At 32.9% G+C, this 14,556-nt stretch overlaps 1 protein-coding gene across 3 annotated transcripts; it reads right to left on the minus strand.

The window, feature by feature from the left end:
• Positions 1-5: 5 nt before the first annotated feature.
• Positions 6-6,638, minus strand: LOC107940425 (ABC transporter G family member 22). Of its 3 annotated transcripts, XM_041111605.1 has the most exons (11): positions 6,536-6,638; positions 5,856-6,254; positions 4,836-4,906; positions 3,085-3,320; positions 2,088-2,243; positions 1,825-2,008; positions 1,438-1,746; positions 1,060-1,344; positions 696-980; positions 505-612; positions 6-409 (listed from the first exon to the last, which is right to left on the minus strand). In XM_041111605.1, exons 2-11 carry the CDS (start codon positions 6,241-6,243, stop codon positions 194-196), a joined length of 2,238 nt encoding a protein of 745 aa, XP_040967539.1. In that variant the 5' UTR covers positions 6,244-6,254; positions 6,536-6,638; the 3' UTR covers positions 6-193. The 3 variants fall into 3 exon arrangements, with proteins under 3 accessions (XP_040967539.1, XP_040967542.1, XP_040967544.1); XM_041111608.1 differs by lacking the exon at positions 6,536-6,638 and having other exon boundaries at positions 5,856-6,487; XM_041111610.1 differs by lacking the exons at positions 5,856-6,254; positions 6,536-6,638 and adding an exon at positions 4,691-4,746 and having other exon boundaries at positions 4,836-4,887.
• Positions 6,639-14,556: the final 7,918 nt, after the last annotated feature.

Consider the following 14,556-nt stretch of genomic DNA (forward strand, 5'->3'; position numbering starts at 1 on the left):
AAAACTTAATCTAATAAAAGAATTTATAAAGGTATCTTTAAAGAAAAATTTAGAGGTCAGCATTTTGAACTGACCAAGAACATTATAAAAGTAAGGAAGGAGATCAAATTACCAAATTAAAATACAACAATTAAATCTCAAACTTTAGCACATTAGAAGAACCAAAATCAGAATTGGATTTGAGGCATTAAGCTCAACAATGGAGTTTCATCCTCCGCAAAGACAAGTAGGCCAAGAGACGGTAGCCAAAGATCATGGCTACCAAAGCCCCGACTTCCCTCGACCCATTGTCTGTTTGAATCCCTTTTAATGGCGGCACCATGTCTTGGTATTGTACCTTTAGAAGTAGCTTATAAGTATGATAGTTAAATGACAAATACCTGATCCAGGATATGAACACCGGAACTCTCTGCAATTTTCAAATGCATATTCATGCATCAGTACTTTATTACTGCTGGTCCCCAGCTTGACCCAATTTATTAATCATAAGATTTGTTGGCTTACCTCAACAAAAAAGCCACCAGCCAGCATAAAGGTCATGACAGTAACCGAAGCCAAAGTGGTAGCTCTCTTTAAGTCCATTAGAGTGGCTCCAATCGCTAATCCAAGACCCTGCAAAAAACAAGCCATCTTTCGTAGTTGATTTTACGCTATCTCTTCACATTTATGGTTTTAGTTGGAAATGGGGGGCAAACCTGAGCCGCTACGATGCAGAGAAAAACCGTAAGCATACTGAGGAAAAACGGACCGGCACTCAGTCTGAGACCGGCCATGAAATAGACCACTAAAATAAAAAGCACTGGTAATATAAGATCAAGTGGAAGATCACTTGTAGTTCGAGCTAAAAAGTAAGCACTCAATCTATACATATCGGCCGCTCTTTCTTTACTCAGCATTGCTCTTTCTTGAGGGAATGTGAAGATTGCTGTGAAAACAGGGAAGAAACCCCAGAAAACTGCGATGAAAAACAACAACCCTGCCTGCAAGGTTCCATGGTAAAACAAGATATAGAGCTTGTATCAGTATGTTAATAGTGAAACAAATGATGAATATATATACCTGATCTTGACGGCCTCGACTGGTTTTACTATCTGATTGCCACCACAGTAATCCCAAGATTATGGCTGTGGAAAGAACTTGTGTGATCCTCAACGAACTGAAATAATCATACCTTCGTTCTTTGATCCCTCTGATGAACAATATGCAGTATTGTTGCCACCAGCTCGCTCCCCATTGTCGCTTCGAAGACAATACTTTGAGCTTTGGTTCTTCGTCCAAAGGAAGAGGATCCATAAGTTTGTTCTCGTTTTCCGATAACCTCAACTCGTAGGCTTCCACTAGATACTACATTCAAAATGGAAGTATCATTAGGCTGGCATGTTAAGTTTTTGATTTGTGTCGAAATTGGCTGTAGAAAAGGAAGTTTAGTTGAAGTACCTCATGAACGACTTCCGGTGGTGGCTTTCCATTTCGTGTTTCAGTTTCGGAGTTCTCCATTTGAACTCTGTCTTCGAGCTCTGGTGGGACGGAGATATCATTTAAGTTGCCATTAGCAAGGTCAAGCAAAAACTCAGCTGGATTCATGGCAATGAGAGGGGAACATCCAATAGTCGAGAAATAATCGGTGGCTTCGGAAGCTTTGCCGAAGTAGAGTAAACTGCCTTTCCCTAAAACAATCAACTTATCAAATTTGTGGAAGAGTCTACTTGATGGCTGGTGGATTGTTGTTAACACTGTCTTCCCAGCCTGCAAAATGAATGGAAAAACAATTACAAAAAAACATGTCCGATTTGTCAATTACTTGTAGTAAGCCCTTTAACTAACCTCAGCTATGTCTTGTAATGTTTGAACAGTCCTTAAAGCTGTTGTGGAATCCAAACCGGATGTTGGTTCATCGAGGAAGAGAAGAGAAGGGTTGATTATGATCTCGTTGCCAATACAAACTCTTTTCCTCTCCCCGCCCGACACGCCACGGACGAAGGAGCCGCCTATCATTGTGTCTTGGCATCTGTGTATGAATCACCATTGCTTTAGAGGACATAGTTTGAGATTGAAAAGCAATATTGTTGAGAGAGAAAGTAGGGTACCTGTCCAAGCCAAGCTCGTAAATGACATCTAAGGCTCGCTTTTCCTTCTGTTGTTTGGTTAAGGTCATGGGCAGTCGAAGGAGAGCTGCATATGTCAATGTTTCTTTCACGGTAAGGTGAGGAAACAACACATCATCTTGTGTCACGAATCCGATCCTGCCGTATTCATATACCACTAATATTATTCCATATTCGAATCGTTTTTTTTTTTGGATGATTTTTTTTAAATTAATGTATTCAACTATAGTTTTTTATACAATTTGTAAACTTTAAATCTTTATCACGTGATTAAACGCACTTTCAACCTACAATCTCTATATTACCATACCAACACTCCATTTGAATACTCATGTTTGACTAAGGTTTTTAATATATAAATTAGGTACCATCAAACAAGTCATCTAGGGCTTCTTCATAAATGATCAAATTATAAATTAACATAAAAAGACTCTTCCTCAAAATGTAATAACTTTTATTTAATTTTTTTAAAAATTATAAAATCATAAATTAATATGTAAAAAAATTTATATTTAATGTAAATCCAATATCCCTTGAACTCAACCCAACATTTTTTCTATTAAGAAAAAACTAACGTGGGAATTAACTGTTAATAAAAGCGTGATACATATATAAAACACCATATCAAAACCACATCTTCAATTTCAAGTCATAATAAAAGAGAAAAATAAAAATAGTGCAAAGAAAAATCCCTAAATTAAGAATTTCAGATTTTTATTAATTATATAAATATATTATGTTTTAGTTTTTATTTGGAATTTTTAATAAAAATTTTAAATTTGACTTCTATTTGATATTAATGATATGATTTTGATGTTGCGATTTGCACTTTATTGCAACATCATTTTTTTTTCCTTTAATATATATATATATATATAAGGGTGACTTGCTTGACAAACTAGTGGTGTAAGTACTTGGACTACCATTAGTACTTAGACTGCAATAAAGACGGAAGTTGAAAAATTCAAAGAAAGATTACCTGCTTTTAAGAAACTTGGAGTAAGGCTGGTCATTATAGGTAACGGAACCGGCGACGGCGGAGTGAGTTAAACGGCCGCCGAGTATATTAAGAAGTGTGGTCTTCCCACTTCCAGAAGGTCCCATAAGTGCTACAACTTCACCAGGGCTCACATCACCCGATATTCCATTCAATATATCCCTCTCTTCACTACTCGTCATTCCTTTTATGACCACCTTGTAACTCACTTCTCTGAACTGCACAGGTTTCACATCAATCAAAATAAACCCCTTCATTCACTCTACTTTGCAATATTCATATAATATTATGGGTTATTATTTCGTCTTCTAGTAATTAATCTTACATATCAAATAATTTTCATAATAATAGCAATAAAATGATAAGATAATTTCATATTAAAATAGAGTTGCTAAATCTTTAAATTTAAGGTTCATTTGTTTTAACGAAAATGATTTATTTTTTGAAAAAATTAATATTTTTTTGGTGTTTGAAAGAATTTGTGAAAAATATTTTTTATTGTTCGATAGATTTAAAAAAAAATCATAAAAGTTATTTTCAATAAAACAAATATACATTTGAAATTTTCTTATCTTTTTATTGTTTAATTAAGTTTATTTTATATCTATAAATTTATATTTTACATTGTTTTTACATATATTAAAAATATTTTGTTAAATCTAGGTTCATTAGAATATCTTTTTTTAGTTACATGACTACCAAGTGAGGATTTTTTTATTTAAAAATGCGATATCAACAAAATAGATAAAAAAATTTAATGATGTTAATAATTGGACTTAATTTTCAAATTTGAGAAGTAAAAAGATTAAATTTTTGAAAATAAAAACACAGAGACTAAATTCCAAATTTGTGAAGAGTACATGAACTTATGAAATATTTTAACTTTTATACTACAAAATATTTATTATTAATATATTTATAATTATAATAAATATTTTTATTAAAACATTAATATTGAATATTTATAATAATATTTGAAGAATATTATTTAAAATTATTATTTTAAAAATTATTATTAAAATAAAACTGATATATTAAATTATTTATAAAAATGATAAATTATATTAAAAATTTATTATATGATTAAATATAAATAATTAAATATGTATGTTTAATAATATTGAAAATTATAATACTTTATATTAATATTTTAATAAATTTAAATATTTTAAAAAATAAAAATAAAATTTATTATCAATATAATAATATTAAGCTTGATTTAAGTTAATTTTTATATAAAAATAAAATTAAGAGCTATTTTTCAAAAAATAACTTATGATTTTCAAAAGGATAAGTTATTTTACAAGAAAAATGACTTATTTTTCGATGATTTGTAAATTATTTTCAGTTGACCAAATTTTTTATATAAAACAAACACAGGAAAATATAAAAAATATTTTTTTAAATCATTTTTCTTGAAACAGGGGTCAAACTAGAATTTAACTCTTTTGCATATAAATGCCACTGAACTTAATCGTGCTAGCTATGTTTTGTGGATGCATATTTGAACATGAAGATATAACGTTTTAAAGATTTTCTATATAGAAAATTCAAAGAAAAATTAAACATACCCGTGTCGGATACATACCCGTATCCAACACTTAAACCTGAATCCAAGTATTAAAGTAATTCTGCTACAGTAGCCTGTCCATGCACCATTCACAAACACAGATTGAATATGCTGTTGGGAAGGGGATACTAGTAAACCCTGCATATGTTAAAAAAAATGTTACCTTCAAATAAATTGGCAATGTAGGCTCTGCTTGAAATTTTGGCCTGCAGATTCCAGCTTCAATATCTTCAGCTGCAATCAAAGGTTATTATCTATTTTAACAAATATTATGACTCATAGTTTAGATGAAAACTATATACAACAAAATTAAAAAATTAATATAATAATTAAATATAACTTTGATTAAAATAATAAAATTAATAATAAAAAATTATAATTCTTTTTCTCAAATCTCATCATATGCAAATATTTTATGAAAAGATATTATTAACCTATAAAATAGTATTTATTACTTTGTAAATATAAAATTTTTTTGATAATTTTACAATTAAGTTAAGACTCAATTAATAGGTGACATAGATAGATAGATAATATTTTTACGACTCAATTAAGACTCCATTGATATTTGACATTAACTTGATAAAAACTAAAATATAATCTAAGTGATAACATGATTTGGTGGGTGATTTAATGATTAATATCTAAATTTATCCTAATAATCACAAGGGCAAAGTAGGATTTGGACAGTTCAATTTCTTCTCTTTGTATTTTCAAGAGACAATTTATAAGTTTGGCTATCATCATACATTTATGCTAATAATTTAGTTATAATTTCAAAAAATAATTAAAGGAATTAGTATTTTTAACTCTTTTCACAACCCTCACCAGAATTTGAAGTGACTAATTGCATAAAAAGGTGGTGAGTGGTGACCTTTATTTGGCCTGACTATTTTCAGGCAATAAAAACCAATCATAACTCTTTATCCATCGAACTTTTGTGGCCAGTAATACTTCTATTTTTTTAATGTTATTTTTTATGCTTTTTGTGGCCAAAAATAAATAACACATTTTAAATTAACAAAAACTTCTAATGTATATATATATATAAATACAATTTGCTTCATGAAATGAAAGCATTATTGCATGTATATTGTCTACAGTTTAATAAAAAGAAGGAAATTAAATTAAATTAGTTAATTAACATTTTGCATGTAAAGGTAGAGATAATAAAAGAACTTACGTATATCGTCATCGCTGAAGAGTTTTGAATCGGCAATCTCATCCGGCGGAACGGTGAAGCCAGTGAAAGAGAAAGAAAAGCCCAAGCTAGCGCTAGAAGCACGGCTGAGCGCCGCCCCACTGCTCAGTTCTTCCAAGTCCAACTTCATCTGAGCGCTCCTCGCCTTCCTAATGTGTGCATTTCTACTACCGCCGCCACTGCTCCGCGCCGGCGATGCCCCCACTACAAACCGCCTGCTCGATTTCCGTGACAAAGTTCCACCGCTATCCGACGTTCCCGGCGCTAGATCACTCTGCGACGTAGGCGATTTGAAAACCGCCGCCAGCGTCTCCAACAGCTGATCCGATTTTGTTCGACCTAAAGTTGTTGAATTACTGGATTTCTCCATTTAGGAAACAACTGTATCCACATAAGATCAACCAAAATCAAAATTTAAAATAATAAATTGTTAAAAAAAATGAGGGAAGTGTATGGTTAAGAAGGGTTGCCCTTATGAACTGGTAACTATCAACTCCGTATAATAACGTAAAAAGATAATAAAATGATTTCAAATTTAACTATTTTTTGGCAAATGAATCAACTTCTTTGATAAGAAAACTCCGAGATTTTTCATTATCCGTACACTATTTTTAACTCTAAGGAACAAAACCAGAAAGAGCCAAAATATAAAATGTACTTACTTTGAAAAAAAAAAAAAAAGGTTTTTGCCTTTTGAACTGTAACAGCTTTCAGTACCAGTGTAGTACTTATAAGGTGCAATTAAAGGATGGGAAAGTGAAGTTACCGAAACACCCTTCGTTTTGTTAAAATTTTACAAATAGACCCACAAAATCCAATTATAATTAGTTGGCTTGCTTGGTTATGAATCTGTGATGATTGGTGATAACTGGAGTTTTTATTAATAAACGACGGGAGATATAGGGTGGAACTAGCTACCGCCCATCACGCCCATCCTTTGATTACACGTGTCCCAACACTTGTACATTTTCTTGTTGAAATTTTTCCTTCATTTTTAAAATCTTAAAGTGATAATTCTTTTGTATATTTTTTTATAAATTTATTAATTAAATTAAGCATATACATAATTAGTGGTGCATTTATTTATATATTTATTTTTTTATATTACATTTTATAATATTTTTGTAACACTTTCAACTCGTTTGTAAATATTTTTGGCCTCCTAAGAGGATGTATGGAATAATTTGAAGATATATAAATAAAATATTAATATCTATTACATTAGTAATATTTTTTATCATACAAACAGTCTTAAAAAATTACCATACATCTATAAAATATTTATTAACCAGTGTCCAAATATTATTTCATAAATAAACACTTCAAAATTTTAATCCTATGATGTTTTTATAATTTTTCCCTATGTGCATAGCATAATAAGCTTATTATATGGGTGAAAAATAAAAAAACAATTTTTTTTCTAAAAGAATAATAATCATTAATAAATTAAAGAAATGCAAATAATTTTGATACTTAAACTTCCCGATAAACAGAAATTTTTATAACTTTATACACTCTAAGTTTAAATCAATTCTAAAAATAATATTTTTTAAGTTAATAATTTAAATTTGAAATAATCTAAATCAAATCTTAAAAAATTGATTAAGGGATCTAATATGAAATGACAAATCATGGTTCTTAATTTAATTTTTTGTTAAATTTGTAATTTTTTGTCAAATTATTTTAAAATTGATAGAAAAATTAATGTTTTTAATTTTGTTGATGTTACGTATACATGGATTGTATATTAGCATTTGATTATTTTTTTAAGATTTAAAAATATATAAAAAATATTTTTATAAATTTTAATAATTTTAATGATTTTAAATTTAAAAAATAATTTTTATAATTTGTTTTGAATTTTTAAAATTTTAAAAAGTTAATTAAATATTGATATGTCATTCAAGTAATAATCCACGTGTATGATACATTTACAATTTTTTTTTCCATTTTGAGGTAATTTAAAAAAATTAAAAACTAAAAAATAAACTATAATAACAATTTTATTATGCCAAGAAAAAGCGTAAGGAGAAAATATTTGGGTGCGAAAATGTATGAGATGAAAAATTAAAGATGGAAAAAGAATGAAGTTGTAACGTAATAAATAGGGTGGTGGATGTGTGCCGCATACAGACAGAACCGTTGATGTCCAACTCGTCTGTTTGTCTGTTTCTTGTAGATTACCGCTTTATCAGGCAACCCAACAATTTTGGAACCTTGTACACTTCGCTTTCTTCAACTTTACTCTTCCATTTTCATTTTAACTTTACTCCCAAATTTCGCCATCTAGGGCAATATACATTTAAGATTATCAAACTCAGGCGCTCATCGTTATGGAAAATCATATGCAACAAATATATTTTCAAAATTTTAATCAACTTATTAATTTTTTAACAATGAACAACTTATATTTTAGTTAAATTATATAAACATAGAAATATCTATGCCTTTTCACTTCTTCGCAACACTTTGTATCAAAGCCTCATAATAACGAGACCCAAATCTATTTGCCATTATAAGCTCTATTAAAGACCATCAATTAAGAATTTATTGAAATACATACTTTATTTAATAATTTAAATGTAATTAACTTTAATGCAAATCTAATCACTATATAATACATTTTACAAAAAGTTGCAAACACGTTATTTTTTATTTTATGTTTATGTCATATATTATTATAATTATGTCAGATAATAAAAATAACAATAATTATTTCTAATGAAACTATCGTTTTGAGCGTCTAATTAATAATATTTTACAACAAAAGAAATACTTATGTAAGAGTATTATTTAATGATTAAGTTTTTATGAATTATTTTGTAAAAATATTATTTCGTGCTACTTATGTCTAATTATAATATGGGGAAACGATTTTTTTTCAGAAAAAGGAAAGAGTGGGACATAAAATTAAATTAAATTGAGGAAACTTGATATGATATATTGATGGGAGCAAATTTGTGTCCAAAAATATAGGATAATTTATTAAAAAAAAGTCCTTTTATAACATTATTTACTGAATTAGGCCGATATTTTGATTATTTACTGGAAAGGGCCATTTTCCTCGAAAGCGCGTCCATATCAGCGCGAAGTCAGGGGACGTGTCAGCAAAAAGCGTCCATGGGGGAGCGTTTTGTCCATGTCAGCACAAAGCGCACCCTTGACCGTTTGAACTCCAACGGTCAAAAAAAGGAAACTATAAAAGGCCTCCCCCCTTTCATTTTTTCACACAATAGTCCTCTCACAATTCTCTCTAAGTTCTCTCCAAATTCTCTCAAATTTCTCTCAATTTTTGTCAAAGCTTTCTTTAATTTTTGCAAAAAAGCTCTGTTTAAATTTTTTTAAATTAGTTTTTTTTTAAATTACAAAAATATTTTATCGTGTTAGTAATGACCAGAGAATTAATTCGTCTAGATAACAAACACATCTCTGTCGATCAAATGATAATGGTAAGTGATAAGTTTAATTAATTTTTGAATACTATTTAATTTTTTTTCATTTATGCAATTTTAATTAATTTTTGTTTTATAATTTTTATAACAGTCTGTAGATCGGGTGTTGCAATGCTATATCCGTAATATGTCTAGTCCTCCATCGCCGTTGATAAAGAATTATCTACAGGAAGCGGGTTTTTGGCACGTGGCCCCGATAGGCCAGGGGTGCAAGTTGGACCCAAAGCTAATCAGTGCGTTGATAGAGAGGTGGAGACTCGAGATGCACACTTTACATCTTCCATGCGAAGAGTTTACTATCACTCTAGAAGACGTGCAATTGCAATTGAGATTGCCGGTGGATGTGTACGCAGTCACCAGGTCTGCTCAATCTGCTGATTGGGGAGTCGTATGCTACGAGCTTTTGGGTGCTATTCCGGATAATATTAACGGAGGTCAAATCGAGATAGGCTGGTTACTAGACACATTCCCAGAGCCGAATAATGATTCGACTGAACTAGAAAGAATACGATATGCTCGAGCATACATTCTTGAGATGATTGAAGGTTATCTGATGCCGACTTGTCACGAAACTGCATACATCTGAGATGGCTGCTGAAACTTGTTAATTTTAGAGCAGCAAGTGAATTAAGTTGGAGGTCTACTGTGTTATCAACATTATACCAAGAGATGTGCGGGGCGCCGTGACCGAAATAAAGCCAAAATCGAAAGATGTCTAGCACTACTGCAATCATGGGGACGATTTTGCTTTCCATTTTTATGTCCTTGAGTGAACCACCCATATACATTCCTACTGATAACGAGGTAAATTTTATATTAGATTTTACAATTATTACGTAGATTTAAAATATAATTGTATGCTAAAAAATTATTTAATTAGGTGGAACCATTCGGCGAATTATGTTAGAATACCTACATCTCTTGAAGATATACGGCTTCTATTAGACTAACAGTCGGAAGCACAAGTAAATGTTAAATAAAATATATATACATAATAATAAAATAGTCGTTTCGTATTTAGTATTTATTATTTAGTATTACGTATATAACTAATATTTTTATAATGTTCATAAAGTTTCAATGGATACCATACGAGGATCCGACAATTCGGGCAGTAATTCCGTATGAATTTTTTCAAAATCCGAACATTTGGCATGTGAAGGTCCCATTGGTCAACTATGCTATCGTAGAGATGCACCAGTCAAATAGAGTATTGCGGCAATTTGGATTCCAACAACCGATTCCCGTGGCACCTGAGGTGCTCGATGATGAGCACAAAGTCGACTTACGGCTATTGAATACGGATTGGTCGAGAAACTGGTCAAAATATATCGAAATGTAGGAAAATCAGTATGACTATATACCTACTTGGGAACCGATCATCGTTCCTGAGTTAGCATGCGTCCCGGAATACATACCATGGTTTAGGATCCATTGCAAGCCATATTTACTATCGGAAGAGGAGAGGCAACGACAAATTCATGTGTAAAGAGAACGACGGGGCCTTTTAAATCCAAGAAGAATAGATGACGACGCGGGCCCATCAACAACGCCCACACAGTCATTTGGCCCAACACTTCAACCGATGACACCCATATCATAACCTTTTCAGATTATGCTAGGTGCGTATCTTAGCCCTTATATGTACCCTAACCCTTATATGTTTCCTTTTCCCAGTCCTATGGTAGGTTGAAATACATAGCCCAGTTCATCTTCGTTCCCAATTACTCCGATTTAACCACCGATCAATAAGCTGCCATCGTATGAGGGATCGCATGAGGCGCCATCGAAGAGCTATTCTTTTTACCATTTCCCATCACCTTATGAGATTCAAACACCTCCGCAGTCATTATTCTACCAAGGTGGGTCATCCTCCCAACGCCCACAACCAGATCCCCTGCCGAAGGAACCACAATCCCCATCGGAGCAACCACAACCCTCGCCAGAAGCTAAATCAAGGAGGAATCCAACACGTAACCGTCAACGACCCCCATGTGGCACTAATTCCAACTGACACCAACATTAGTTTTTTTAATATATTTGTAGAAACTTTTTTATATAATTTCAATTAATAAAATAAAAGTTATTTTTAATATTTTAATTGTACTTTACTTTTTATAATTTTAATAAAATAAATATTCTTTTAAATTAGCCAATATTTTTTATTAAAATAAACGTTATTTTGAATATGACAATATTTTTAACATTTTTTATATTTTTAATAAAATATAAATAACGCAACATAATTTTATGACATCAACTATTAGCTATTCCGATTTGGACATGATCGAGTTGTATGGCCTGGGTTCCTGCACCATCCGCACAACTTCTGTTGGTTCGTTCTTTCTCGGATATCCATATTGCTGCTTATTCTAGTCAAGCAAGGTCGACCATTTGATTTGCGATGTAATTCTCTATCCGGTAACAGCTTAAACGGAGCAAGCGATACAGACGACCACTTACGTTCATCTGGAATCGGTAGGAATACGTGTCTCCACACGTTGTACATGTATTCTATTTTGTACACTTGGTTGACATACGTCATGGGATCCAAACGAAGATTCTGACAAGCTACAATTACATGAATGCATGGATAACGTAGTGCGTCAAATACCCCATAGTCGCAGGTTTTATTTCTCAAGTGTACACGATATTGCCCGCCAATAATACCTTGGTTTGGTCTGTCAAACTCCGTCACACAAAACCAAAGGTTGTCGCAATCGTGACACACTGTGTGCATAGTATTGGCTCATACCTTCGCCTTATTAATCTCTTGCAATGCCTTCGTGCACTATACATGGCCTCCCTGCATTTGGCCTTTATAACTTGTTGCTCACTTTGGAAATAGTGCCGCTAAACGAAAATATGTCTCTCGCACAACTGATGTTATCGGCAAATGACGCGTTCCTTTTAGAACAGAATTTATGTATTTAGCCAGGTTTGAGGTCATATGACCAAATCGTAGGCTGTCGTCGGATGCTTGTGTCCATTGTTCAAAAGATATGTTACAAAGGTAGTCTACGCTTTCTTCGTTAACTGAATGCAAAACCATCAATATATCATGAAAACGATTCTTACTTATCTCATACCCTGCCAATATAAATTGATAGCAAAAATTACATACCACTTTTCCATTCAGAATAAAGTGAATATTACAAACAAAATTATATTAATAGAGATTAAATACCCATGTTGGTCACTCATCATTTAGTTGTAGATCGATATTACCCTTAGTAGTTGGACACAACGTGTTTTAGGCAATACCGATGGTGTGTGCGATGCCATTGGCTTCTTTGTCGCTCAATTGCGGCTAATATTCCAGTGACCCGATCCGATATAATACATAGATCAGGTTGGGGGCAGACATGCCTCCTTAACCTAGAAAGAAAGAAATCTCAATCATCAGTTGACTCCCTCGATGTTATTACAAATGCAATTGGAATGATTCTCTCACTGCCATCCTGTGCCACAGCTAGCAATAGCCGATGGGTATATCTACCATACACGAAGGTACCTTCAATTTGTACCAATGACTTACAGTATAGAAATGCATTTCGGCATTGCTTAAAACTCTAGAACAGACGCTTGAACACTTGGCATCCACGGAGCAATTGGTCGTTGTAGTATGCAGGTTCCATTTCAAGGTTTGTTATATAACTTGGGACATATCTCTCCAGCACCTGACACCACTACCACACTTCACTATATGAAGCGTCGCACCTACCATGCATATTTTCCAATGCCTTCTACTTAGCTATCCAAACCTTGTGGTAAAAGGGCATGTACTTCAATTGGCTACGAATATTGACAATTAAGACTGGCACTGAAGTCTTGGGATCCGCCTTCACCGTTGGTAGTATTAAGCTAGCTAACATATCTGAATCCATCTTGAGATGATCTTGTGAAACAACTGTCAACGAAATAAGTTAAATAATGCAACATTATGTAATAACAATATTATTCAAAAACCCTAAACACCTAGTGATATTGTACGGCCAACACATGTATGTGGACCTTTGTACTTTTTTATCTCCCACAAGCCTGTCCTTTTCCTTAACGAGGCAATGATTTTCCATGAACATGTACCGTCTTGCACTGCACACTTGGCCTCAAACTTATTGGATTTGGATTTAATCACGTTGTAGTTAACTCCGTTCATGATGCTATATTGTTTCAATGCACCAAGAAAACTATCATTATTGGAAAACTCCTTACTAACTCCCAATTCACCCAAATCTAATGACGAACTTGTACGGTCATGCTTTTTGTATGGTAGCTCTAGAAACTCTAACGCATCATCTTGAGATAGATCAGCATTATGCATGTAGGCTGGAGGCGAGCACGCCCTGAATCGCGGATCTTCTTCTTTTTCATCTAAACCCCCTTCAACATCTTCAGGTATGGTTGGAACAGGCTCTGATTCTGAAAATAATGTAACTTCTACACCATCGGGGTTGGGCTCTCGAGGTGGATCCATATCAGACTCATCATCTGACCTACCATCATATGTAACGAACAAGGTCTCCTTGCCGGTGGATATCATAGGGAGTACATCATCCCTTCTTCTGGACATTTTATAACGTCCCCAAGTTGATATGGGTTGCCAACCACTAGAAGTTAATACTATTCCCAATACGTATTTCTAGTATCAAACATCGACCCACAGAGGTACATGTCCCATCTACCAACGGAGTGTTGTGCAGGGGTTATGTATTCCATACTGCTACCAAACACAGGCACTTCTGTATTTTGCCATCCATTAACGGAGTGTCGGGTAGAGGTCGTGTATTCCTCTCGAACAGCAGTAGATGTTGAAGTCGCAAATGCATCATTTGACGATGAAAATTATACATATAACTCAAGATAGAGTGATCCACTAGCAAGATGAGTTTGCACCATTACCTCCAAGCTACGAGGACCTTTGATGTTGAATGAGTTATATCTCACATGATCAACCGAAACACAAAATCGATACTTAATAGACAAAACTTTCATTGGCGTCGTTTCGAAGATTTTACACCTAATTCTTTTACGAAGTTCTGTCAAATCTGTGTTCTGGTTAAAAACTAGTCGCGCTGTGTTCTCCGAGAAAAAACCGCCGTTCTTGGTGTCACGGACCTAGCCATCATAGTAAATAATAGCACTAATACGTTCACTCATCTTCAGTTTCTATTTTATTTTAGCCTCAATTTCTCTTGCTGTAACTTATGCAACTTGAGAATGAAATTTGG

Source organism: Gossypium hirsutum, chromosome A01, assembly GCF_007990345.1.
Source record: "Gossypium hirsutum isolate 1008001.06 chromosome A01, Gossypium_hirsutum_v2.1, whole genome shotgun sequence".
In the NCBI taxonomy this organism is placed as follows: Eukaryota; Viridiplantae; Streptophyta; class Magnoliopsida; order Malvales; family Malvaceae; genus Gossypium; species Gossypium hirsutum.